The 26,176-nt window shown below is 32.3% G+C and overlaps 1 protein-coding gene across 5 annotated transcripts in view; it reads left to right on the plus strand.

Moving 5' to 3' along the window:
• The window catches only part of LOC133620289 (uncharacterized), a 56,369-nt gene that overhangs the window by 4,262 nt on the left and 25,931 nt on the right, over window positions 1-26,176 (plus strand). For all 5 annotated transcript variants that reach the window (XM_061981643.1, XM_061981644.1, XM_061981648.1 and 2 more), the window contains exon 2: window positions 23,673-23,920. In XM_061981643.1, coding sequence (XP_061837627.1) covers window positions 23,673-23,920 — 248 coding nt within the window. The remainder of the gene's footprint in view (window positions 1-23,672; window positions 23,921-26,176) is intronic.

Consider the following 26,176-nt stretch of genomic DNA (forward strand, 5'->3'; position numbering starts at 1 on the left):
ACATTGAACACTTAACAATAAGCTCTTAAAAATAAAGAATATGTAAGAAATGCTTCATAAAGTCTAAGAAAATAGTGCAAAGTGTGAAAATGTAAACATAGAGAAAGCTGAGAAGAACTATTTTCTGCAGGATGTTACATCTGTGTAACATTAATTTGCCCTGTTATTCTTATTTAACCATGGACATGAATTTTTGTTATGGAATAATTATTTAAATATTATCATTATATCAATAATTATTGACATTTTTTATGACCAATGGAAAATAAAGAGCAGGAGAGTAATTTGATTTTGAAATATAACCGTCGTCTGATTATAATCCCGCAGCTATCAAGGCAGACATGAAATGTCAACACAAGCATGGAAAACACTGAAACAATGTCAACAAAATAGTAAAATCACATTATACACTTAACAATAAGCTCTTAAAAATAAGTAATATGTAAGAAATGCTTCATAACGTGTAACAAAAATGTAAACAGCGAAAGCTGAGAATAACTATTTTCTGCAGGTTTAGTGCCAGGATGTTATGTCTGTGTAACATTAATTTGCCTTGTTATTCTTATTCAACTATGGAAATTAATGTTTGTTATGCAGCAATTATTTAAATATTATGATTATATCAATAATTATCGACATTTTTTATGACCTATGTAAAATAAGGGGCAGTAGAATAATATATTTTATTTTGAAATATAACCGTCCTACTAATCTCGCAGCTATCAAGGCAGACAGGAAATGTCAACACAAGCATGGAAAACAAACAATGTAAACAAAACACTAAAATCACATTGAACACCTAACAATATGCTCTTAAAAATAAGGAATATGTAAGAAATGCTTCATAAAGTGCAAGAAAATAGTACAAAGTGTGAAAATGTAAACATAGAGAAAGCTGAGAATAACAATTTTCTGCAGGTTTAGTGCCAGGGTGTTATGTCTGTGTTACATTAATGTGCCTTGTTATTCTTATTCAACTATGGAAATTAGTTTTTGTTTTGCAGTAATTATTTAAATATTATGATTATATCAATAATTATTGACATTTGTCATGACCAATGGAAAATAAGTAGCAGGAGAATAATGTATTTTATTTTGAAATATAACCGTCCTCTGATTATAATCCCGCTGCTATCAAGGCAGACAGGAAATGTCAACACAAGCATTGAAAACAAACAATGTAAACAAAACAATAAAGTCACATTGAACACTTAACAATAAGCTCTTAAAAATAAAGAATATGTAAGAAATGCTTCATAAAGTCTAAGAAAATAGTGCAAAGTGTGAAAATGTAAACATAGAGAAAGCTGAGAAGAACTATTTTCTGCAGGATGTTACATCTGTGTAACATTAATTTGCCCTGTTATTCTTATTTAACCATGGACATGAATTTTTGTTATGGAATAATTATTTAAATATTATCATTATATCAATAATTATTGACATTTTTTATGACCAATGGAAAATAAAGAGCAGGAGAGTAATTTGATTTTGAAATATAACCGTCGTCTGATTATAATCCCGCAGCTATCAAGGCAGACATGAAATGTCAACACAAGCATGGAAAACACTGAAACAATGTCAACAAAATAGTAAAATCACATTATACACTTAACAATAAGCTCTTAAAAATAAGTAATATGTAAGAAATGCTTCATAACGTGTAACAAAAATGTAAACAGCGAAAGCTGAGAATAACTATTTTCTGCAGGTTTAGTGCCAGGATGTTATGTCTGTGTAACATTAATTTGCCTTGTTATTCTTATTCAACTATGGAAATTAATGTTTGTTATGCAGCAATTATTTAAATATTATGATTATATCAATAATTATCGACATTTTTTATGACCTATGTAAAATAAGGGGCAGTAGAATAATATATTTTATTTTGAAATATAACCGTCCTACTAATCTCGCAGCTATCAAGGCAGACAGGAAATGTCAACACAAGCATGGAAAACAAACAATGTAAACAAAACACTAAAATCACATTGAACACCTAACAATATGCTCTTAAAAATAAGGAATATGTAAGAAATGCTTCATAAAGTGCAAGAAAATAGTACAAAGTGTGAAAATGTAAACATAGAGAAAGCTGAGAATAACAATTTTCTGCAGGTTTAGTGCCAGGGTGTTATGTCTGTGTTACATTAATGTGCCTTGTTATTCTTATTCAACTATGGAAATTAGTTTTTGTTATGCAGTAATTATTTAAATATTATGATTATATCAATAATTATTGACATTTGTCATGACCAATGGAAAATAAGTAGCAGGACAATAATGTATTTTATTTTGAAATATAACCGTCCACTGATTATAATCCCGCAGCTATCAAGGCAGACAGGAAATGTCAACACAAGCATGGAAAACACTGAAACAATGTCAACAAAAATAGTAAAATCACATTAAACACTTAATAAAAGGCTCTTAAAATGAAGGTGCAAAAATAAGGAATATGTAAGGAATGCTTCATAAAGTGTAAGAAAATAGTGCAAAGTGTGAAAATGTAAACATAGAGAAAGCTGAGAAGAACTATTTTCTGCAAGATGTTATGTCTGTGTAACATTAATTTGCCCTGTTATTCTTATTTAATCATGGACATGAATTTTTGTTATGGAATAATTATTTAAATAAGATCATTATATCAATAATTATTGAATTGTTTTATGACCAATGGAAAATAGGGAGCAGGAGAGTAATATATTTGATTTTGAAATATAATTTGTCTGATTATAATCCCGCAGCTATCAAGGCAGACATGAAATGTCAACACAAGCATGGAAAACACTGAAACAATGTCAACAAAATAGTAAAATCACATTGTACACTTAACAATAAGCTCTTAAAAATAAGTAATATGTAATAAATGCTTCATAACGTGTAACAAAAATGTAAACAGAGAAAGCTGAGAATAACTATTTTCTGAAGGTTTAGTGCCAGGATGTTATGTCTGTGTAACATTAATGTGCCTTGGTATTCTTATTCAACAATGGAAATTAATGTTTGTTATGCAGTAATTATTTAAATATCATGATTATATCAATAATTATCAACATTTTTTATGACTTATGTAAAATAAGGGGCAGTAGAATAATATATTTTATTTTGAAATATAACCGTCCTACGATTATAATCTCACAGCTATCAAGGCAGACAGGAAATGTCAACACAAGCATGGAAAACAAACAATGTAAACAAAATCACATTGAACACTTAACAATAAGCTCTTAAAAATAAGGAATATGTAAGAAATGCTTCATAAAGTGTAAGAAAATAGTGCAAAGTGTGAAAATGTAAACATAGAGAAAGGTGAGAATAACTATTTTCTGCAGGTTTAGTGCCAGGGTGTTATGTCTGTGTTACATTCATGTGCCTTGTTATTTTTATTCAACTGTGGAAACTAGTTTCTGTTATGCAGTAATTATTTAAATATTATGATTATATCAATCATTTTTTTACATTTGTCATGACCAATGGAAAATAAGTAGCAGGAGAATAATGTATATTATTTTGAAATATACATGTAACCGTCCTCTGATTATAATCCCGCAGACATGAAATGTCAACACAAGCATGGAAAACACTGAAACAATGTCAACAAAAATAGTAAAATCACATTTAACCCTTAACAAAAGGTTCTTAAAATGAAGGTGCAAAAATAAGGAATATGTAAGAAATGCGTCATAAAGTGTAAGAAAATAGTGCAAAGTGTGAAAATGTAAACGTAGAGAAAGCTGAGAAGAACTATTTTCTGCAGGATGTTACGTCTGTGTAACATTAATTTGCCCTGTTATTCTTATTTAACCATGGACATACATTTTTGTTATGGAATAATTATTTAAATATTATCATTATATCAATAATTATTGACATTTTTTATGACCAATGGAAAATAAAGAGCAGGAGAGTAATTTGATTTTGAAATATAACCGTCGTCTGATTATAATCCCGCAGCTATCAAGGCAGACATGAAATGTCAACACAAGCATGGAAAACACTGAAACAATGTCAACAAAATAGTAAAATCACATTGTACACTTAACAATAAGCTCTTAATAATAAGTAGTATGTAAGAAATGCTTCATAGCGTGTAACAAAAATGTAAACAGAGAAAGCTGAGAATAACTATTTTCTGCAGGTTTAGTGCCAGGATGTTATGTCTGTGTAACATTAATTTGCCTTGTTATTCTTATTCAACTATGGAAATTAATGTTTGTTATGCAGTAATTATGTAAATATTATAATTATATAAATAATTATTGACATTTGTCATGACCAATGGAAAATAAGTAGCAGGAGAATAATGTATTTTATTTTGAAATATAACCGTCCTCTGATTATAATCCCGCTGCTATCAAGGCAGACAGGAAATGTCAACACAAGCATTGAAAACAAACAATGTAAACAAAACAATAAAGTCACATTGAACACTTAACAATAAGCTCTTAAAAATAAAGAATATGTAAGAAATGCTTCATAAAGTCTAAGAAAATAGTGCAAAGTGTGAAAATGTAAACATAGAGAAAGCTGAGAAGAACTATTTTCTGCAGGATGTTACATCTGTGTAACATTAATTTGCCCTGTTATTCTTATTTAACCATGGACATGAATTTTTGTTATGGAATAATTATTTAAATATTATCATTATATCAATAATTATTGACATTTTTTATGACCAATGGAAAATAAAGAGCAGGAGAGTAATTTGATTTTGAAATATAACCGTCGTCTGATTATAATCCCGCAGCTATCAAGGCAGACATGAAATGTCAACACAAGCATGGAAAACACTGAAACAATGTCAACAAAATAGTAAAATCACATTATACACTTAACAATAAGCTCTTAAAAATAAGTAATATGTAAGAAATGCTTCATAACGTGTAACAAAAATGTAAACAGCGAAAGCTGAGAATAACTATTTTCTGCAGGTTTAGTGCCAGGATGTTATGTCTGTGTAACATTAATTTGCCTTGTTATTCTTATTCAACTATGGAAATTAATGTTTGTTATGCAGCAATTATTTAAATATTATGATTATATCAATAATTATCGACATTTTTTATGACCTATGTAAAATAAGGGGCAGTAGAATAATATATTTTATTTTGAAATATAACCGTCCTACTAATCTCGCAGCTATCAAGGCAGACAGGAAATGTCAACACAAGCATGGAAAACAAACAATGTAAACAAAACACTAAAATCACATTGAACACCTAACAATATGCTCTTAAAAATAAGGAATATGTAAGAAATGCTTCATAAAGTGCAAGAAAATAGTACAAAGTGTGAAAATGTAAACATAGAGAAAGCTGAGAATAACAATTTTCTGCAGGTTTAGTGCCAGGGTGTTATGTCTGTGTTACATTAATGTGCCTTGTTATTCTTATTCAACTATGGAAATTAGTTTTTGTTATGCAGTAATTATTTAAATATTATGATTATATCAATAATTATTGACATTTGTCATGACCAATGGAAAATAAGTAGCAGGAGAATAATGTATTTTATTTTGAAATATAACCGTCCTCTGATTATAATCCCGCTGCTATCAAGGCAGACAGGAAATGTCAACACAAGCATTGAAAACAAACAATGTAAACAAAACAATAAAGTCACATTGAACACTTAACAATAAGCTCTTAAAAATAAAGAATATGTAAGAAATGCTTCATAAAGTCTAAGAAAATAGTGCAAAGTGTGAAAATGTAAACATAGAGAAAGCTGAGAAGAACTATTTTCTGCAGGATGTTACATCTGTGTAACATTAATTTGCCCTGTTATTCTTATTTAACCATGGACATGAATTTTTGTTATGGAATAATTATTTAAATATTATCATTATATCAATAATTATTGACATTTTTTATGACCAATGGAAAATAAAGAGCAGGAGAGTAATTTGATTTTGAAATATAACCGTCGTCTGATTATAATCCCGCAGCTATCAAGGCAGACATGAAATGTCAACACAAGCATGGAAAACACTGAAACAATGTCAACAAAATAGTAAAATCACATTATACACTTAACAATAAGCTCTTAAAAATAAGTAATATGTAAGAAATGCTTCATAACGTGTAACAAAAATGTAAACAGCGAAAGCTGAGAATAACTATTTTCTGCAGGTTTAGTGCCAGGATGTTATGTCTGTGTAACATTAATTTGCCTTGTTATTCTTATTCAACTATGGAAATTAATGTTTGTTATGCAGCAATTATTTAAATATTATGATTATATCAATAATTATCGACATTTTTTATGACCTATGTAAAATAAGGGGCAGTAGAATAATATATTTTATTTTGAAATATAACCGTCCTACTAATCTCGCAGCTATCAAGGCAGACAGGAAATGTCAACACAAGCATGGAAAACAAACAATGTAAACAAAACACTAAAATCACATTGAACACCTAACAATATGCTCTTAAAAATAAGGAATATGTAAGAAATGCTTCATAAAGTGCAAGAAAATAGTACAAAGTGTGAAAATGTAAACATAGAGAAAGCTGAGAATAACAATTTTCTGCAGGTTTAGTGCCAGGGTGTTATGTCTGTGTTACATTAATGTGCCTTGTTATTCTTATTCAACTATGGAAATTAGTTTTTGTTATGCAGTAATTATTTAAATATTATGATTATATCAATAATTATTGACATTTGTCATGACCAATGGAAAATAAGTAGCAGGACAATAATGTATTTTATTTTGAAATATAACCGTCCACTGATTATAATCCCGCAGCTATCAAGGCAGACAGGAAATGTCAACACAAGCATGGAAAACACTGAAACAATGTCAACAAAAATAGTAAAATCACATTAAACACTTAATAAAAGGCTCTTAAAATGAAGGTGCAAAAATAAGGAATATGTAAGGAATGCTTCATAAAGTGTAAGAAAATAGTGCAAAGTGTGAAAATGTAAACATAGAGAAAGCTGAGAAGAACTATTTTCTGCAAGATGTTATGTCTGTGTAACATTAATTTGCCCTGTTATTCTTATTTAATCATGGACATGAATTTTTGTTATGGAATAATTATTTAAATAAAATCATTATATCAATAATTATTGAATTGTTTTATGACCAATGGAAAATAGGGAGCAGGAGAGTAATATATTTGATTTTGAAATATAATTTGTCTGATTATAATCCCGCAGCTATCAAGGCAGACATGAAATGTCAACACAAGCATGGAAAACACTGAAACAATGTCAACAAAATAGTAAAATCACATTGTACACTTAACAATAAGCTCTTAAAAATAAGTAATATGTAATAAATGCTTCATAACGTGTAACAAAAATGTAAACAGAGAAAGCTGAGAATAACTATTTTCTGAAGGTTTAGTGCCAGGATGTTATGTCTGTGTAACATTAATGTGCCTTGGTATTCTTATTCAACAATGGAAATTAATGTTTGTTATGCAGTAATTATTTAAATATCATGATTATATCAATAATTATCAACATTTTTTATGACTTATGTAAAATAAGGGGCAGTAGAATAATATATTTTATTTTGAAATATAACCGTCCTACGATTATAATCTCACAGCTATCAAGGCAGACAGGAAATGTCAACACAAGCATGGAAAACAAACAATGTAAACAAAATCACATTGAACACTTAACAATAAGCTCTTAAAAATAAGGAATATGTAAGAAATGCTTCATAAAGTGTGTGAAAATGTAAACATAGAGAAAGGTGAGAATAACTATTTTCTGCAGGTTTAGTGCCAGGGTGTTATGTCTGTGTTACATTCATGTGCCTTGTTATTTTTATTCAACTGTGGAAACTAGTTTCTGTTATGCAGTAATTATTTAAATATTATGATTATATCAATCATTTTTTTACATTTGTCATGACCAATGGAAAATAAGTAGCAGGAGAATAATGTATATTATTTTGAAATATACATGTAACCGTCCTCTGATTATAATCCCGCAGCCATCCAGGCAGACATGAAATGTCAACACAAGCATGGAAAACACTGAAACAATGTCAACAAAAATAGTAAAATCACATTTAACCCTTAACAAAAGGTTCTTAAAATGAAGGTGCAAAAATAAGGAATATGTAAGAAATGCGTCATAAAGTGTAAGAAAATAGTGCAAAGTGTGAAAATGTAAACGTAGAGAAAGCTGAGAAGAACTATTTTCTGCAGGATGTTACGTCTGTGTAACATTAATTTGCCCTGTTATTCTTATTTAACCATGGACATACATTTTTGTTATGGAATAATTATTTAAATATTATCATTATATCAATAATTATTGACATTTTTATGACCAATGGAAAATAAAGAGCAGGAGAGTAATTTGATTTTGAAATATAACCGTCGTCTGATTATAATCCCGCAGCTATCAAGGCAGACAGGAAATGTCAACACAAGCATGGAAAACACTGAAACAATGTCAACAAAATAGTAAAATCACATTGTACACTTAACAATAAGCTCTTAATAATAAGTAGTATGTAAGAAATGCTTCATAGCGTGTAACAAAAATGTAAACAGAGAAAGGTGAGAATAACTATTTTCTGCAGGTTTAGTGCCAGGATGTTATGTCTGTGTAACATTCATTTGCCTTGTTATTCTTATTCAACTATGGAAATTAATGTTTGTTATGCAGTAATTATGTAAATATTATAATTATATAAATAATTATTGACATTTGTCATGACCAATGGAAAATAAGTAGCAGGAGAATAATGTATTTTATTTTGAAATATAACCGTCCTCTGATTATAATCCCGCTGCTATCAAGGCAGACAGGAAATGTCAACACAAGCATTGAAAACAAACAATGTAAACAAAACAATAAAGTCACATTGAACACTTAACAATAAGCTCTTAAAAATAAGGAATATGTAAGAAATGCTTCATAAAGTCTAAGAAAATAGTGCAAAGTGTGAAAATGTAAACATAGAGAAAGCTGAGAAGAACTGTTTTCTGCAGGATGTTGCATCTGTGTAACATTAATTTGCCCTGTTATTCTTATTTAACCATGGACATGAATTTTTGCTATGGAATAATTATTTAAATATTATCACTATATCAATAATTATAGATTTTTTTATGACCAATGGAAAATAAGGAGCAGGAGAGTAATTTGATTTTGAAATATAACCGTCGTCTGATTATAATCCCGCAGCTATCAAGGCAGACATGAAATGTCAACACAAGCATGGAAAACACTGAAACAATGTCAACAAAATAGTAAAATCACATTGTACACTTAACAATAAGCTCTTAACATACCTGCCAACTACTCCGGTTTTCCCGTAATTACCGGTAGTACGGTTTTCATCAACCTATTCCGGGTTACGGTTGCAGTGATAAAAAATACGGTTTTTCATTAATTAAAATAATTTTTTTTTTTTAAAGTTTTATTCACGAAATCGCGTAACAACAATCACAATCGACACTGCTTCCCGTAACTTCCTATCGAGCCATTCCGAATGCCATGCGCGAGGCTATTTATAGCACCGCTGCCAAGCACGAGGCACCTGTTGCCCATTGTTTCCAAACGAGCGAACGATCATGGAATCAGCCGGAGAAAAATCGCAAACGAGTCTTAAACCGAAAAGAAAACTGCAGTCATTCCGTGAAGAATATTCAAAAGCCTATCCGGGAATAATTATCCGTTCCAAAAAGGGTGAAAACTACGCGAATTGCACCTTGTGCAGACAAGATTTTTCAATCGGACACGGAGGAATTAGCGATGTAAAAGACCACGTTGGGACAAAAAAACACAAGTCTAATGCCGTTGCTAAATTTGGATTTTAGCCACAAAAAGGTAATGACACCAATGTTATCTATTGGAATTGTTTAGTACTGTTATACTGTTAAAAGTGTTTATACTATTTATGCTTTCAAGTCCAGTTGAAGAAATCTTGTTAAATGTTGACAGCATAACTACCAAAATACAGAAGTATGTCCTTAATATTTTTGCAGTGCTATTTCTGTTGAAAAGTTAAAATGATTACATTAGAGATGTGATGTGCCACTTTTCAAGTGTCTGATGGCTTAAATTAATTTTCATTAATTTTTCATATTTTGAATTCTTTTGAAAGGCTTACAAAAAAACTACATTTGAATTGTAATTCCATGCTATTGACAGGACTATTAATTTTAATGAAGTTAGCTTACCATGTTTACAGTATGATAATTGTGATAGAAATGTGAATTTTAGGCACAGAATATTTTTTACAATTGAACAAGGCAGTAGATTATACAAGCTTGGACAGAAAGTTAATAATGACACCAATTTTTTTTTAATGGAATTGTTTAGTACTGTTTTACCATTTGTTTACTGTAAAAAGTGTTTATACTGTTTATACTTTCAATTAACAAATTGAAGTCTTGTGAAAGGTTGACAGGATAACTGGCATCAACCGTCAAAATAATTTCAAACTATTGAAGTTAGCTTACAGAATAAACATGTCAATCAACCCATATGATTTTTGCTGTAATATTTTTGTTTTGAAAAGTCACTGTGACTGATAGAAAAGTGATGGTTTTAGCAACATTTTAACCTGTCTGAATGCAATCAATCATTTTGCGTCGGGGGGCTTCGCACCCCTGAACCCCCCACCAGGACTTTGTCCTGGACCTACCGGGGCCTGCGGCCCCTGGACCCTGGCTACTAGGTTTTTCTGATTTCAAAAGTTGGCAGGTATGTCTTAATAATAAGTAGTATGTAAGAAATGCTTCATAGCGTGTAACAAAAATGTAAATAGAGAAAGCTGAGAATAACTATTTTCTGCAGGTTTAGTGCCAGGATGTTATGTCTGTGTAACATTCATTTGCCTTGTTATTCTTATTCAACTATGGAAATTAATGTTTGTTATGCAGTAATTATGTAAATATTATAATTATATAAATAATTATTGTCATGACCAATGGAAAATAAGTAGCAGGAGAATAATGTATTTTATTTTGAAATATAACCGTCCTCTGATTATAATCCCGCTGCTATCAAGACAGACAGGAAATGTCAACACAAGCATTGAAAACAAACAATGTAAACAAAACAATAAACTCACATTGAACACTTAACAATAAGCTCTTAAAAATAAAGAATATGTAAGAAATGCTTCATAAAATCTAAGAAAATAGTGCAAAGTGTGAAAATGTAAACATAGAGAAAGCTGAGAAGAACTATTTTCTGCAGGATGTTACATCTGTGTAACATTTATTTGCCCTGTTATTCTTATTTAACCATGGACATGAATTTTTGTTATAGAATAATTATTTAAATATTATCATTATATCAATAATTATTGACATTTTTTATGACCAATGGAAAATAAAGAGCAGGAGAGTAATTTGATTTTGAAATATAACCGTCGTCTGATTATAATCCCGCAGCTATCAAGGCAGACATGAAATGTCAACACAAGCATGGAAAACACTGAAACAATGTCAACAAAATAGTAAAATCACATTGTACACTTAACAATAAGCTCTTAATAATAAGTAGTATGTAAGAAATGCTTCATAGCGTGTAACAAAAATGTAAACAGAGAAAGCTGAGAATAACTATTTTCTGCAGGTTTAGTGCCAGGATGTTATGTCTGTGTAACATTCATTTGCCTTGTTATTCTTATTCAACTATGGAAATTAATGTTTGTTATGCAGTAATTATGTAAGTATTATAATTATATAAATAATTATTGACATTTGTCATGACCAATGGAAAATAAGTAGCAGGAGAATAATGTATTTTATTTTGAAATATAACCGTCCTCTGATTATAATCCCGCTGCTATCAAGGCAGACAGGAAATGTCAACACAAGCATTGAAAACAAACAATGTAAACAAAACAATAAAGTCACATTGAACACTTAACAATAAGCTCTTAAAAATAAAGAATATGTAAGAAATGCTTCATAAAGTCTAAGAAAATAGTGCAAAGTGTGAAAATGTAAACATAGAGAAAGCTGAGAAGAACTATTTTCTGCAGGATGTTACATCTGTGTAACATTAATTTGCCCTGTTATTCTTATTTAACCATGGACATGAATTTTTGTTATGGAATAATTATTTAAATATTATCATTATATCAATAATTATTGACATTTTTTATGACCAATGGAAAATAAAGAGCAGGAGAGTAATTTGATTTTGAAATATAACCGTCGTCTGATTATAATCCCGCAGCTATCAAGGCAGACATGAAATGTCAACACAAGCATGGAAAACACTGAAACAATGTCAACAAAATAGTAAAATCACATTATACACTTAACAATAAGCTCTTAAAAATAAGTAATATGTAAGAAATGCTTCATAACGTGTAACAAAAATGTAAACAGCGAAAGCTGAGAATAACTATTTTCTGCAGGTTTAGTGCCAGGATGTTATGTCTGTGTAACATTAATTTGCCTTGTTATTCTTATTCAACTATGGAAATTAATGTTTGTTATGCAGCAATTATTTAAATATTATGATTATATCAATAATTATCGACATTTTTTATGACCTATGTAAAATAAGGGGCAGTAGAATAATATATTTTATTTTGAAATAAAGCCGTCCTACTAATCTCGCAGCTATCAAGGCAGACAGGAAATGTCAACACAAGCATGGAAAACAAACAATGTAAACAAAACACTAAAATCACATTGAACACCTAACAATATGCTCTTAAAAATAAGGAATATGTAAGAAATGCTTCATAAAGTGCAAGAAAATAGTACAAAGTGTGAAAATGTAAACATAGAGAAAGCTGAGAATAACAATTTTCTGCAGGTTTAGTGCCAGGGTGTTATGTCTGTGTTACATTAATGTGCCTTGTTATTCTTATTCAACTATGGAAATTAGTTTTTGTTATGCAGTAATTATTTAAATATTATGATTATATCAATAATTATTGACATTTGTCATGACCAATGGAAAATAAGTAGCAGGACAATAATGTATTTTATTTTGAAATATAACCGTCCACTGATTATAATCCCGCAGCTATCAAGGCAGACAGGAAATGTCAACACAAGCATGGAAAACACTGAAACAATGTCAACAAAAATAGTAAAATCACAATAAACACTTAATAAAAGGCTCTTAAAATGAAGGTGCAAAAATAAGGAATATGTAAGGAATGCTTCATAAAGTGTAAGAAAATAGTGCAAAGTGTGAAAATGTAAACATAGAGAAAGCTGAGAAGAACTATTTTCTGCAAGATGTTATGTCTGTGTAACATTAATTTGCCCTGTTATTCTTATTTAATCATGGACATGAATTTTTGTTATGGAATAATTATTTAAATAAAATCATTATATCAATAATTATTGAATTGTTTTATGACCAATGGAAAATAGGGAGCAGGAGAGTAATATATTTGATTTTGAAATATAATTTGTCTGATTATAATCCCGCAGCTATCAAGGCAGACATGAAATGTCAACACAAGCATGGAAAACACTGAAACAATGTCAACAAAATAGTAAAATCACATTGTACACTTAACAATAAGCTCTTAAAAATAAGTAATATGTAATAAATGCTTCATAACGTGTAACAAAAATGTAAACAGAGAAAGCTGAGAATAACTATTTTCTGAAGGTTTAGTGCCAGGATGTTATGTCTGTGTAACATTAATGTGCCTTGGTATTCTTATTCAACAATGGAAATTAATGTTTGTTATGCAGTAATTATTTAAATATCATGATTATATCAATAATTATCAACATTTTTTATGACTTATGTAAAATAAGGGGCAGTAGAATAATATATTTTATTTTGAAATATAACCGTCCTACGATTATAATCTCACAGCTATCAAGGCAGACAGGAAATGTCAACACAAGCATGGAAAACAAACAATGTAAACAAAATCACATTGAACACTTAACAATAAGCTCTTAAAAATAAGGAATATGTAAGAAATGCTTCATAAAGTGTGTGAAAATGTAAACATAGAGAAAGGTGAGAATAACTATTTTCTGCAGGTTTAGTGCCAGGGTGTTATGTCTGTGTTACATTCATGTGCCTTGTTATTTTTATTCAACTGTGGAAACTAGTTTCTGTTATGCAGTAATTATTTAAATATTATGATTATATCAATCATTTTTTTACATTTGTCATGACCAATGGAAAATAAGTAGCAGGAGAATAATGTATATTATTTTGAAATATACATGTAACCGTCCTCTGATTATAATCCCGCAGACATGAAATGTCAACACAAGCATGGAAAACACTGAAACAATGTCAACAAAAATAGTAAAATCACATTTAACCCTTAACAAAAGGTTCTTAAAATGAAGGTGCAAAAATAAGGAATATGTAAGAAATGCGTCATAAAGTGTAAGAAAATAGTGCAAAGTGTGAAAATGTAAACGTAGAGAAAGCTGAGAAGAACTATTTTCTGCAGGATGTTACGTCTGTGTAACATTAATTTGCCCTGTTATTCTTATTTAACCATGGACATACATTTTTGTTATGGAATAATTATTTAAATATTATCATTATATCAATAATTATTGACATTTTTATGACCAATGGAAAATAAAGAGCAGGAGAGTAATTTGATTTTGAAATATAACCGTCGTCTGATTATAATCCCGCAGCTATCAAGGCAGACAGGAAATGTCAACACAAGCATGGAAAACACTGAAACAATGTCAACAAAATAGTAAAATCACATTGTACACTTAACAATAAGCTCTTAATAATAAGTAGTATGTAAGAAATGCTTCATAGCGTGTAACAAAAATGTAAACAGAGAAAGGTGAGAATAACTATTTTCTGCAGGTTTAGTGCCAGGATGTTATGTCTGTGTAACATTCATTTGCCTTGTTATTCTTATTCAACTATGGAAATTAATGTTTGTTATGCAGTAATTATGTAAATATTATAATTATATAAATAATTATTGACATTTGTCATGACCAATGGAAAATAAGTAGCAGGAGAATAATGTATTTTATTTTGAAATATAACCGTCCTCTGATTATAATCCCGCTGCTATCAAGGCAGACAGGAAATGTCAACACAAGCATTGAAAACAAACAATGTAAACAAAACAATAAAGTCACATTGAACACTTAACAATAAGCTCTTAAAAATAAAGAATATGTAAGAAATGCTTCATAAAGTCTAAGAAAATAGTGCAAAGTGTGAAAATGTAAACAGCGAAAGCTGAGAATAACTATTTTCTGCAGGTTTAGTGCCAGGATGTTATGTCTGTGTAACATTAATTTGCCTTGTTATTCTTATTCAACTATGGAAATTAATGTTTGTTATGCAGCAATTATTTAAATATTATGATTATATCAATAATTATCGACATTTTTTATGACCTATGTAAAATAAGGGGCAGTAGAATAATATATTTTATTTTGAAACATAACCGTCCTACTAATCTCGCAGCTATCAAGGCAGACAGGAAATGTCAACACAAGCATGGAAAACAAACAATGTAAACAAAACACTAAAATCACATTGAACACTTAACAATATGCTCTTAAAAATAAGGAATATGTAAGAAATGCTTCATAAAGTGTAAGAAAATAGTACAAAGTGTGAAAATGTAAACATAGAGAAAGCTGAGAATAACAATTTTCTGCAGGTTTAGTGCCAGGGTGTTATGTCTGTGTTACATTAATGTGCCTTGTTATTCTTATTCAACTATGGAAATTAGTTTTTGTTATGCAGTAATTATTTAAATATTATGATTATATCAATAATTATTGACATTTGTCATGACCAATGGAAAATAAGTAGCAGGACAATAATGTATTTTATTTTGAAATATAACCGTCCACTGATTATAATCCCGCAGCTATCAAGGCAGACAGGAAATGTCAACACAAGCATGGAAAACACTGAAACAATGTCAACAAAAATAGTAAAATCACATTAAACACTTAATAAAAGGCTCTTAAAATGAAGGTGCAAAAATAAGGAATATGTAAGGAATGCTTCATAAAGTGTAAGAAAATAGTGCAAAGTGTGAAAATGTAAACATAGAGAAAGCTGAGAAGAACTATTTTCTGCAAGATGTTATGTCTGTGTAACATTAATTTGCCCTGTTATTCTTATTTAATCATGGACATGAATTTTTGTTATGGAATAATTATTTAAATAAGATCATTATATCAATAATTATTGAATTGTTTTATGACCAATGGAAAATAGGGAGCAGGAGAGTAATATATTTGATTTTGAAATATAACTTGTCTGATTATAATCCCGCAGCTATCAAGGCAGACATGAAATGTCAACACAAGCATGGAAAACACTGAAACAATGTCAACAAAATAGTAAAATCACATTGTACACTTAACAATAAGCTCTTAAAAATAAGTAATATGTAATAAATGCTTCATAACGTGTAACAAAAATGTAAACAGAGAAAGCTGAGAATAACTATTTTCTGAAGGTTTAGTGCCAGGATGTTATGTCTGTGTAACATTAATGTGCCTTGGTATTCTTATTTAACAATGTAAATTAATGTTTGTTATGCAGTAATTATTTAAATATCATGATTATATCAATAATTATCAAAAATTTTTATGACTTATGTAAAATAAGGGGCAGTAGAATAATATATTTTATTTTGAAATATAACCGTCCTACGATTATAATCTCACAGCTATCAAGGCAGACAGGAAATGTCAACACAAGCATGGAAAACAAACAATGTAAACAAAATCACATTGAACACTTAACAATAAGCTCTTAAAAATAAGGAATATGTAAGAAATGCTTCATAAAGTGTAAGAAAATAGTGCAAAGTGTGAAAATGTAAACATAGAGAAAGGTGAGAATAACTATTTTCTGCAGGTTTAGTGCCAGGGTGTTATGTCTGTGTTACATTCATGTGCCTTGTTATTTTTATTCAACTGTGGAAATTAGTTTCTGTTATGCAGTAATTATTTAAATATTATGATTATATCAATCATTTTTTTACATTTGTCATGACCAATGGAAAATAAGTAGCAGGAGAATAATGTATATTATTTTGAAATATACATGTAACCGTCCTCTGATTATAATCCCGCAGCCATCCAGGCAGACATGAAATGTCAACACAAGCATGGAAAACACTGAAACAATGTCAACAAAAATAGTAAAATCACATTTAACCCTTAACAAAAGGTTCTTAAAATGAAGGTGCAAAAATAAGGAATATTTAAGAAATGCGTCATAAAGTGTAAGAAAATAGTGCAAAGTGTGAAAATGTAAACGTAGAGAAAGCTGAGAAGAACTATTTTCTGCAGGATGTTACGTCTGTGTAACATTAATTTGCCCTGTTATGCTGAGATAGGCTCCAGCGCCCCCCGCGACCCGAAAGGGAATAAGCGGTAGAAAATGGATGGATTCTTATTTAACCATGGACATACATTTTTGTTATGGAATAATTATTTAAATATTATCATTATATCAATAATTATTGACATTTTTTATGACCAATGGAAAATAAGGAGCAGGAGGGTAATTTGATTTTGAAATATAACCGTCGTCTGATTATAATCCCGCAGCTATCAAGGCAGACATGAAATGTCAACACAAGCATGGAAAACACTCAAACAATGTGAACAAAATAGTAAAATCACATAGAACACTTAACAATAAGCTCTTAAAAATAAGTAATATGTAAGAAATGTTTCATATCTTGTAACAAAAATGCAAACATAGAGAAAGCTGAGAATAACTATTTTCTGCAGGTTTAGTGCCAGGATGTTATGTTTGTGTACATTAATTTGCCTTGTTATTCTTATTCAACTATGGAAATTAATGTTTGTTATGCAGCAATTATTTAAATATTATGACCGTATCAATAATTATTGACATTTTTTATGACTTATGGAAAATAAGGAGCAGTAGAATAATATATTTTATTTTGAAATATAACCGTCCTATTATTATAATCTTGCAGCTATCAAGGCAGACAGGAAATGTCAACACACGCATGGAAAACAAACAATGTAAACGAAACAATAAAATCACATTGAACACTTAACAATAAGCTCTTAAAAATAAGGAATATGTAAAAAATGCTTCATAAAGTGTAAGAGAATAGTGCAAAGTGTGAACATGTAAACACAGAGAAAGCTGAGAAGAACTATTTTCTGCAGGTTTAGTGCCAGGATGTTACGTCTGTGTAATATTAAATTGCCCTGTTATCTGTCTATCTGTGTTGACCCTGCGATGAGGTGGCGACTTGTCCAGGGTGTACCCCGCCTTCCGCCCGAATGCAGCTGAGATAGGCTCCAGCACCCCCCGTCACCCCAAAAAGGGACAAGCGGTAGAAAATGGATGGATGGATTATTTAACTATGGAAATTAGTTTTTGTTATGCAGTAATTATTTAAATATTATTATTCTATCAATAATTATTGACATTTGTCATGACTAATGGAAAATAAGGAGCAAGAGAATACTCTTTTTTTATTTTGAAATAAAACTGTGCTCTGATTATAATCCTGCAGCTATCAAGGCAGACAGGAAATGTCAACACAAGCATGGAAAACACTGAAACAATGTCAACAAAAATAGTAAAATCACATTAAACACTTAACAAAAGTTTCTTAAAATGAAGGTGCAAAAATAAGGAATACCTGTATGTAAGAAATGCGTCATAAAGTGTAAGAAAATAGTGCAAAGTGTGAAAATGCAGTGCTCAAATTTTACCGCTGCATTTCCCGCGACCGCCTTCGTCATTTGCCGTAATGCCCAAAAAATTTACCAAAATTTGCGGCAAGAACATGCCGTGACCGCCCTTGACTTTTTACTTGTTAGTGGATGAGGGGTGTAACAACAAACGGTATACAGGTAATGATAATTTGCGATAATTCCCGACGGTTAGTAATACCGTCAACATTTCTTAATGACCGAAAAACCGTCATTTATTAAAATGCATTTTCGGCAGCACTAGCGTCATTTGGCTTGATAATCATGGCGGACCAACGACACTGACTTTGCTGCAGAGATTTCCCCTCGGATTAAACGGAGCCAAGCGCTTGGTTTAATGTCATTTTCCATCGCTTCCCGCCGTGCGTTTAAGAGCGCACTGCTGTGTTTAGATGGAGACAGGTGTGGACAATATTGAAGACACTTGTCCCCACACTAAAAGTGTACAGCGAAGAAAAAAACTATTTGAACTTGTCATGCACGTTGTCACAAATTGTTTATAAAGTATTTACTTTGTTTACTGGGATGTTCACTCCTCCTTTATTTAACTGAAAACGTTATCAATGTTCAAATAACATCAATACTAGCTATAATGTTTTGTCATCTCATCGAATTGAACGCAGGCGGTGAAGATTGTTTATTTGATGTGTGAGGTATCACTCCAGGGTTTTGTTGTTGTTGGCCAAACCATTGTACTGAAACACTAGGGAGGCGTTCGAGAAGAACAAAGCTTGTTTATTAGACTTTAGGGCTGCAACAAATAATCGATTAAATAGATTAAAATCGATTATAAAAATAGTTGGCGATTAATTTAGTCATCGATTCGTTGGATCTATGCTATGTGCATGCGCAGAGGCATTTGTTTTAAAATTACATTTTTATTTTTTTATTTTTTTTTAAACCTTTATTTATAAACTGCAACATGTACAAACAGCTGAGAAACAATAATCAAAATAAGTATGGTGCCAGCATGCTGTATTTTTTTCAATAAAATACTGGAAAGGGTAGAAATATAGTTTGTATCTTTTATCCGATTATTAATCCAAGTAATAATCGACAAATTAATCGATGATCAAATTAATCGTTAGTTGCAGCCCTATTAGACTTCATCTTCATTAACCAAACTGCTTTGTGTTTTATTTTGATATCAAAAAGTTAACACCAGATTTTGTTTACATTAATTGTGTTTTTTTTCATGTCACTTCAAAAATCATTAATGTGACATCATTTTGTTAATGTGTTATTGTGTATAGTTAATTCCTATTTGACATATTTCTGCTCAAACTCATAAAGGATCTGTCCCGATACATCATCTACACGATGTACATAACTTAAAAAAATAAATAAATAAAAACTCTCTCCATCAAAATGTAAAAAAAGAGATAAAGGCATCATGTCATGACAAAAAGCTGACAAGTTGATGTTATTAAAGAATACAAAAACCTAATATTTGTCCATAAATATATGGATAATGTTTATCTATAGTCTTTTTACTAGACATTACAAATGACATGATGGTATTACGTTCACACCCCAACACTGCTTTACTTAACAATCAGTAATCATGATTTCAATATTGATAACAATAATCTTAATTATTACTTTGGCCATTGGCAGCCCTAGGTCTCATACATGAACACTACATATATATATATATATATATATATATATATATATATATATATATATATATATATATATATATATATATATATATATATATATATATATATATATATATATATATATATATATATATCCTGCCTTGAAATAAAATAATGTTTGCCTTGGTGCCCTTCTAACTTGCCTTGGTGCCCTAAAATATGAGCCCTCCTTTAAGGCAACACTTGCCTTGACCTTAAAAAGTTAAAATTCGAGGCCTGAAAATGTAAACAGAGAAAGCGGAGAAGAACTATTTTCTGCAGGATGTTGCATCTGTGTAACATTAATTTGCCCTGTTATTCTTATTTAACTATGGACATGAATTTTTGTCATGGAGTAATTATTTAAATATTATTATTATATCAATAATTATTGACATTTTTTATGACCAATGGAAAATAATGAGCAGGAGAGGAATATATTTGATTTTGAAATATAATCGCAGGCTGATTATAACCCCGCAGCTATCAAGGCAGACAGGAAATGTCAACACAAGCATGGAAAACACTAAAACAATGTCAACAAATTAGTAAGACCACATTGAACACATAACAATAAGCTCTTAAAATGAAGGAATTTGTACGAAATGCTGTAATTATTTAAATATTATGATTATATCAAACATTATTGACATTTTTTATTATTATTAATTTTATGTAAATAGTTTTGGACCATGTTACTTAAAGTAGCACATTTGTTGTATTTTGTAATTTATTTTATTTATACAGTCCTGCACTTTAGTTCCTACCTGCTGAACGGATGAGGTTTAAAAAGAAAAGACGACTACGGTCCATTTTCAAAAAGCCAGAAAAAACGCCATACTCTCGAGGGGACTTTTCCTCGTTTATTTCTACGCTCTTTTTTATTGACCTACAAATTATTGTTGATAAACAATATTGTCAATAGTGTTTTGAGACCAAATTAACCACTGATGTAATAACATATAACTAAAATTCAAGTATGCTCTTTTAAATGCAATAAACTTGTATATCTTGCGTACATTAACATTGTAATTACAATGTAAATACAAAAGAAAAAGTTTAATAAAACAAACAAAAAAATAATACAAATAAAATATGCAAAATGTTGCACTTGATCAAAAATCACAACCAAAAGCTATCAAATATGTTCTGTCTGTGTTAAGGAGGGGCTGGGGGACCCTGCCTCAAATATACACAACCAAAACAATATGGCTAAATAAAGTATTGACAAACAAGGTTGCACTTCAACATTGAACATGTTTCTTAACTCACAAGCAGGTTAGGATGATTTTGAGAAGAAACCTAATTGACATTTTTTTGCAATTTGAAACTAGGGCCAATTTAGTGTTGCCCATCAACCTATCCCCAGGTGCATGTCATTGGAGGTGGGAGGAAGCCTGCGACCCCGAATGCAGCTGAGATAGGCTCCAGCACCCCCGCGATCCCGAACGGGACAAGCGGTAGAAAATGGATGGCTGGATGGATTTGCAATTTTTAAGATTTTATACATAAAAGTGTGAAAATAATGAGTGAATGAAGACTTAAGACTGCCAATCAACATATTCTTGTGTCAAGGTGCCACTTTAAGATATTTGTCTTTTGTCGACATCATGCTCTTAAACTGAAGAAATCAAAACTGTACAGTGTCATAATAATAATGCAAGTAACCATTAAAAATATATAAACTTGTATTTCTCATGACTGTAGAATTGTTTACCGTTGCAGTGTAATTGGAAGGTAAATAACTAAGTTATTGTAAATACTTAAACAGATAAAATGGACTTTCTGTTAGCAAAAATGTAACTTAAATAAATATTGAACATCTTAAAGTGCATTTTTCTTCCAGTTTGTTGCCATGACGCCTTTCAGGCTGGTTCGTCTGTGTTGATGGGCTCATATTGCCCATCAGGTATTCCCACAACGGGACATTTGGCTTTGTACTTGTCTTTTTTTTCCTACCAATTTGTGTTACTTTGCTGAACTGCTTACTGGCGAGTCATTTTTTGTTGGACTAATTGACTTATTGGCCACCGGCCCAGGACTCGTCACCGTTAAAACTCTTTCCAAGGTGTTTGTTTGCACACAAACCTGCTATTTGCTTCAACACTTTTGATTGGCCAGCAGGCAAAGGAGGTGGGGCTCAACGAACCTGATTTGCAAACATGTGGGTCACTCAAATGCCGGTGACGGTGGAGAAGGGACAACCCCCCGCCCCCTCCAGGTCCACATGAGCACCAAATGTATTTGTGGTGGTCCAAAGTTGCCAAGACTAATCCCTTCTGCTCCCGTATAGTCCAGGTCTACAGTACATGAGCCCCAAATGTATTTGTGGCGGTCCAAATGTGTTTGTAGTGGCCCACAAATACATGCACGTGTTGGAAACACCGCGTCCCTTTTCAGACGTACATTTTTAAGAGGTACCATTTTCAGACATACATTTTAAGAGGTACCATTTTCAGACGTACCATTTTTAAGAGGTACCATTTTCAGACGTACATTTTTAAGAGGTACCATTTTCAGTCGTACCATTTTCTAGAGGTACCATTTTCAGACGTACATTTTTAAGAGGTACCATTTTCAGACATACATTTTAAGAGGTACCATTTTCAGATGTACCATTTTTAAGAGGTACCATTTTCAGTCGTACCATTTTCTAGAGGTACCATTTTCAGACGTACATTTTTAAGAGGTACCATTTTCAGACATACATTTTAAGAGGTACCATTTTCAGACGTACATTTTTAAGAGGTACCATTTTCAGTCGTACCATTTTCTAGAGGTATCATTTTCAGACGTACATTTTTAAGAGGTACCATTTTCAGACATACATTTTAAGAGGTACCATTTTCAGACGTACCATTTTTAAGAGGTACCATTTTCAGACATACCATTTTTAAGAGGTACCATTTTCAGACGTACCATTTTTAAGAGGTACCATTTTCAGACGTACCATTTTTAAGAGGTACCATTTTCAGACGTACATTTTTAAGAGGTACTATTTTCAGTCGTACCATTTTCCAGAGGTACCTTTTTCAGACGTACATTTTTAAGAGGTACCATTTTCAGACATACTGTACATTTTAAGAGGTACCATTTTCAGACGTACCATTTTTAAGAGGTACCATTTTCAGACGTACATTTTTAAGAGGTACAATTTTCAGTCGTACCATTTTCGAGAGGTACCATTTTCAGACGGACATTTTTAAAAGGTACCATTTTCAGATGTACTATTTTCAGACGTACATTTTAAAGAGGTACCATTTTCAGACGTACCATTTTCAGAAGTACATTTTTAAGAGGTACCATTTTCAGATGTACCATTTCCCAGTGGATGCAGGAAGTCATGACATTTCTTTCCCTGCTTTTTTTCAAGTCGAGTTCGACCATCAACTGGTGCGATCAGCTTCCTTCGTCGTCCGCCGCGCTATCCGGCTCCACCCTCTCCTCGGCGTCGCTCTCCGGCTCCAGCCTCTCTTCCCGAGCTCCGGTCCCCGCGACGTCTACGTCAGACGAGGTGGATTCAGACGAGAGGCCGTATGTCTGCGACCTGTGCAGCTGCGCCTACAAACACGCCAGCTCCTTGCTCAACCACAAGCTCACTCACAAAACTGGAGACTTCAGGTAGGAACTCTTTTGGGATCATTCTGTCACGTCCTGTTGGAAATTACCTTTTCTTATGTGGCTCTCTGACAAAAGCAACATTCGCTCTATGAAACAGACATTTCTATTATAGTTTGGGGATATAAGTATATAAGTCGCACCCACTACATTTCAGGGAAAAAAATATTTTTCCATATATTAGACGCACCGGACTAAAAGTCGTAGATATATACTTTGTGAAATGAGTTATTCACACAGAAATGTTTATTTACATACCTTAATTGTTTCCAAACGGTGTCTGTAACACGGCAGTAAAACGTCTGATCAAACAAAACACAAGTCATCGTCATGGACCCACTAGCTGTGCAAGCTAGCTCTCCAATCAGCTAAACAGACTCAATAACTCCACGGTGACGTTTTGGTGAATTTACTGAAGAATTTGTGAAACTAAAAGAATGCCATTGTAAGTTAATAATACAAACACAGACACAAGTAAACGTGTTAGCATATTAACACATGCTAACGACGAAACGACACTTCCACTTCTGGTGGAAAGCTTAGTCTACTTGAAAGTCTGGAATTTACAGAAATTTAAAGAAAGATAGCAATTTGAAAAAACAAAATTCTGTTTTTCTGGTGGTAAAATAGACACTCGTAAACATGTTAGCATATTAACGATTGCTAACGACGCTAGCTTGATTACATTATGATAGCATGTACAAATATGCATGAAAACAAACCTACAGACATCCCACATGGGACGTTTTAGTAAGTAAGAATTGTCCATCCATCCATCTTCTTTCGCTTATCCGAGGTCGGGTCGCGGGGCAGCAGCCTAAACAGGGAAGCCCAGACTTCCCTCTCCCCAGCCACTTTGTTCAGCTCCTCCCGGGGGATCCCGAGGCGTTCCCAGGCCAGCCGGGAGACATAGTCTTCCCAACGTGTCCTGGGTCTTCCCCGTGGCCTCCTACCGGTCGGACGTGCCCTAAACACCTCCCGAGGGAGGCGATCGGGTGGCATCCTGACCAGATGCCCTAACCACCTCATCTGGCTCCTCTCGATGTGGAGGAGCAGCGGCTTTACTTTGAGCTTCCCTCGGATGACAGAGCTTCTCACCCTATCTCTAAGGGAGAGACCCGCCACCCGGCGGAGGAAACTCATTTCGGCCGCTTGTACCCGTGATCTTGTCCTTTCGGTCATAACCCAAAGCTCATGACCATAGGTGAGGATGGGAACGTAGATTGACCGGTAAATTGAGAGCTTTGCCTTCCGGCTCAGCTCCTTCTTCACCACAACAGATCGATACAGCGTCCGCATTACTGAAGACGCCGCACCGATCCGCCTGTCAATCTCACGATCCACTCTTCCCTCACTCGTGAACAAGACTCCGTGGCACTTGAACTCCTCCACTTGGGGCAGGGTCTCCTCCGCAACCCGGAGATGGCACTCCACCCTTTTCCGGGCGAGAACCATGGACTCGGACTTGGAGGTGCTGATTCTCATCCCAGTCGCTTCACACTCAGCTGCGAACCGATCCAGCGAGAGCTGAAGATCCTGGCCAGATGAAGCCATCAGGACCACATCATCTGCAAAAAGCAGAGACCTAATCCTGCAGCCACCAAACCGGATCCCCTCAGTGCCTTGACTGCGCCTACAAATTCTGTCCATAAAAGTTTTAGTAAGTAAGAATTGTTTTAGATATATTGTAAAATTTACAAACGTTGCTTGGAGTGATGAATGAAGAATCCATACGAGTAGAAACGCTATGGACGGCTAGAAGACTAAACAACGCCAAGGTTGAGGGTAAAAAAGCCATGCCGGTAAATGGAAGGACACTTTTTGCTTTTTTTTTTTTCATAAATTATTTTTTATGATAGACGCCAGCAAAACAATTCCATAAATTAGCCTCTCCGTTTAATAATCCGCAGGGTTCAAAGTGTAGGAAAAGGTAGCGGCTTATAGTCTAATTTACGGTACATCGATCTGTGCTCAGAAGATAATTATCGATCCAACATTGTTTTAAAAAGGAAATTAATCTTAAAACTTGTTGGATTACCTACTCAGATGTCTTCTGTACAGGTGAGAGGCGGGATTTATGATCTAGAATAAACTTACAGGGAGCAGGGAATGGTGTAAAAATAGGACACAGGAAGTGATCACGGCGCCGCTATAAATAGTTGGTCTGCGTTAGCACTTGTAATAACAATATGACTAATACTTGTTAATATTTATAATAACAATATCACTACAACCTGTTAATATTTATAATAACAATAT

This window comes from Nerophis lumbriciformis, linkage group LG24, assembly GCF_033978685.3.
Source record: "Nerophis lumbriciformis linkage group LG24, RoL_Nlum_v2.1, whole genome shotgun sequence".
NCBI classification, from domain to species: Eukaryota; Metazoa; Chordata; class Actinopteri; order Syngnathiformes; family Syngnathidae; genus Nerophis; species Nerophis lumbriciformis.